Source organism: Muntiacus reevesi, chromosome 9 (assembly GCF_963930625.1).
Source record: "Muntiacus reevesi chromosome 9, mMunRee1.1, whole genome shotgun sequence".
Lineage (NCBI taxonomy): Eukaryota > Metazoa > Chordata > Mammalia > Artiodactyla > Cervidae > Muntiacus > Muntiacus reevesi.
In genome coordinates, this window is record NC_089257.1 from 42,026,680 (window position 1) to 42,029,875 (window position 3,196).

General features: G+C 39.5%; 1 protein-coding gene across 1 annotated transcript; it reads right to left on the reverse strand.

Annotated features, from left to right (window-relative positions):
* Positions 1-497: 497 nt before the first annotated feature.
* LOC136175011 (olfactory receptor 52A1) lies at positions 498-1,448 on the reverse strand. Its single transcript, XM_065945304.1, has one exon. The coding sequence runs from the start codon at positions 1,446-1,448 to the stop codon at positions 498-500; it is 951 nt and encodes a 316-aa protein (XP_065801376.1).
* Between the last annotated feature and the right edge of the window lie 1,748 nt (positions 1,449-3,196).

Genomic DNA, 3,196 nt, shown 5'->3' on the forward strand with positions numbered 1-3,196 from the left:
CTGACTCATTGGAAAACAGCCTGATTCTGGGAAAGACTGGGGGCAGGAGAAGGGAACGACAGAGGATGACATGGTTGGATTGCATCACTCACTCAATGGACATGAGTTTGAGCAAGCCCCAGGAGTTGGTGATCTACAGGGAAGCCTGGTGTGCTGAAGTCCATGGGGTCACAAAGAGTCTGACATGACTGAGACTGAACTGAACTGAACTGAGGTTTCCTGGCAACGAAGATTGAACACATTTTAAATCTTAATTAGCATTGTCAATTTACCTGCCCTAATGTACACCTTTACTTATTGTTAACTGATAACTGTTCTGGAATAGTCTCCCAAGTTGCTAAAATCTCCTTTGCTAAGATTGGATAAAAACTTTAGGACTCAAGTTGAAAAAAATGAAATAGAAAACTTGAACATTTCCAATAACAAGAACTTTTTGTTGCTTTACCATGTTGTGAAATAGTGTTGCTATTCACAGAAAGATAAACGTAAAGGTTATCTCACAGTAAAGTTTTTGAACAAAATATTTTTACCATATGGACACGGATCTGCTTGGTCTTTGCACCATAGACAAGTGGATTGAGAAATGGAGGGACCAGCAGATAAGTGCTAGAAAAGAGGATGTGAATATAAGGAGGGATGTGAGAACCAAATCTATGTGCAAAGAAGGAGAAGAAACCAAGGGAGTAGAACTGGAGGAAGACACAGATGTGAGCGACACAAGTGTTGAATGCTTTCAACCTGGCCTCCTTCTGAGGCAAACGGAAAACTGTGATGAATATCTGTATGTAGGACAATGTGATTAATACAATGTCAAGCCCGGCAACAGTGAAGGCCACAAACAAACCATAGATTTTGCTGACCCTGATATTTTCTGCAGCTAGTTTCACAACAGCCATATGTTCACAGTAGGAGTGAGAGATGACTGTTGTATGATAAAACTGTAATCGAAGCTTTATCAGCACTAGGCATGGTGTTGCAAGAATGGCAGCCCTGAGTGTTACCACAGCTGCTATCTGAGTGACTAAGTGGTGAGAGAAGACGGCAGCGTGTCTGAGTGGATAACAGATGGCTACATAGCGGTCCAGGGCCATGGCCAGGAGGATGCCTGACTCTGTGCACTGAAGTGTGTGGATGAGCCACATTTGAAGCAAGCAAGAATCAAAATATATCTCTGTTACATGAAACCAGAAGATTCCAAGCATCTTGGGCACAATGCTTGTGCTGAGAGCAATGTCTGTGACTCCTAGCATGCCTAGAAAAATGTACATGGGCTGATGGAGGCTGTGTTCTGATTTGATGATGATCAGAAGCAAGGAGTTTCCAATCATAGCAATTAGATACATAGCACAAAATGGAATCCCAATCCAGCACTGCACAGATTCTAGGCCTGGGATCCCTATAAGGGTCAACACAGAAGGCATGAAGATTGTAACGTTGGAAATGGACATAATCCTTGAGCCTCCTGATGCAAACCCAAGTTTCTCATTCAATCCTACTTTCTTTCCATCTTCCTGTTTTTGCCCAAAGTCATCATATTGAGTCTCTCTGATTTATGTGGAAATCTTGGATAATATCATCAGTTTCATTTACATGTAAAGGGTAAAACAAAGTTCAACAGAGATATCACTGTTTTTAGGAAAGACATCCACACACACAGTACCATAGTTCTTGTACCACAATAAAATGTTGTGTGCAGAGATGGGCAATGTTTTAAAATCTGAAAAATAACTGAATTGGGAAAGAAACTGCTGTATTGACTCTTATTCATTCCAGACCTGTGGGGAAAGAAAATAAACTTGTTTATATTGTGTGAAATTTGCATTTTAATCAGAGTTTAATGGATCTCTCCACATTACATATTTCAGTTAACAGGTTCACTAGCCTCTTTTCCTCTATTGGCTGCTTGCTAAGTCACTTCAGTCATTTCCGACTCTTTGCGACTGCAAGGACAGTGCCTACCAGGCTCCTCTGTCCACGGGAATCCACAGGCAAGAATCCTGGAGTGGTTTGCCATGACCCCCCCAGGGGATCTTCCTGACTCAGGAATAGAACCTGCATCTCTTAAGTCCCCTGCAGTGGCAGGCGGGGTCTTTCCCACTAGGACCACCTGGGAAGCATCTCTTTTCCTTAGTTGTCTCTAAATCAGGCACAGTTGACTTGGACCAGCAAATGCACAATCTCTGATCAGTATATCAGAACGAAAAAAATCCCTATTAAAGAAGATAGAGGTAGAAACTCTTGTCATTCAAAAGCATAATATGTTTATCTACCAATCAATGCAATCTGTCTTTATATGAGATTGATAGTCTTTTATGAGAATGTGAAGGAAGAGTTGAAGGAAAGGTCATTCAAATCCATGTACATTTAGCAAATTTGGGGAAATGTTCTTTGTTACATTTTACATTTCTAATAAAGCTGTACTCATTTTGCCCATATTTCTAACAGCCGAGTTACATAAAATTTATCGTGTGCTTAAAAATTAAAGATTTCAAATCAAAGATTAAAAATTTTCCTTTATATGTAGTATAAGATACCTAGAGGAGAGGGAATCTCTAGGACATAAGGGAAACAGCATCAGCAATGTATAGTGGCAAGAGGACTCAGTCTTTTTTTATTATTTTATTTTTATTAGTTGGAGGCTAATTACTTTACAATATTGTAGTGGTTTTTGTGATACATTAACATGAATCATCCATATACTATGGAATAATACTCAGCCATTAAAAAGAATTCATTTGAATCCGTTCTAATGAGATGGAGGACTCATTCTTAATGGCTCAGGGATATAGGACATGAGCAAAAGTGTAACTTGACTGAAATACAGGCTGTTTCTTGGGTTTAAAATATACATAATGGCCATTAATATGAGAATCATCTAATTGAAGCTCATGTATTCTTCATGAAATAGAAAATCTGGAATACTTGAGCTTCCCTGATAGCTCAGTTGGTAAAAAACCTGCCTGCAAAGTATGAGACCTGGACTCAATCCCTTGATTGGGAAGAGTCCCTGGAGAAGGGAAAGGCTACCCACTCCAGTATCCTGGCCTGAGAATTTCATAAACTGTGTAGTCCATGAGTTCATAAAGAATCAGACATGACCGAATGACTTTCACATAGCTTCCATTAATAAGAGAATTGTCTAATTGAGGCTCATGAATTCTCTAGATGACAAATAGGTCTTCTTTATAATGAACCT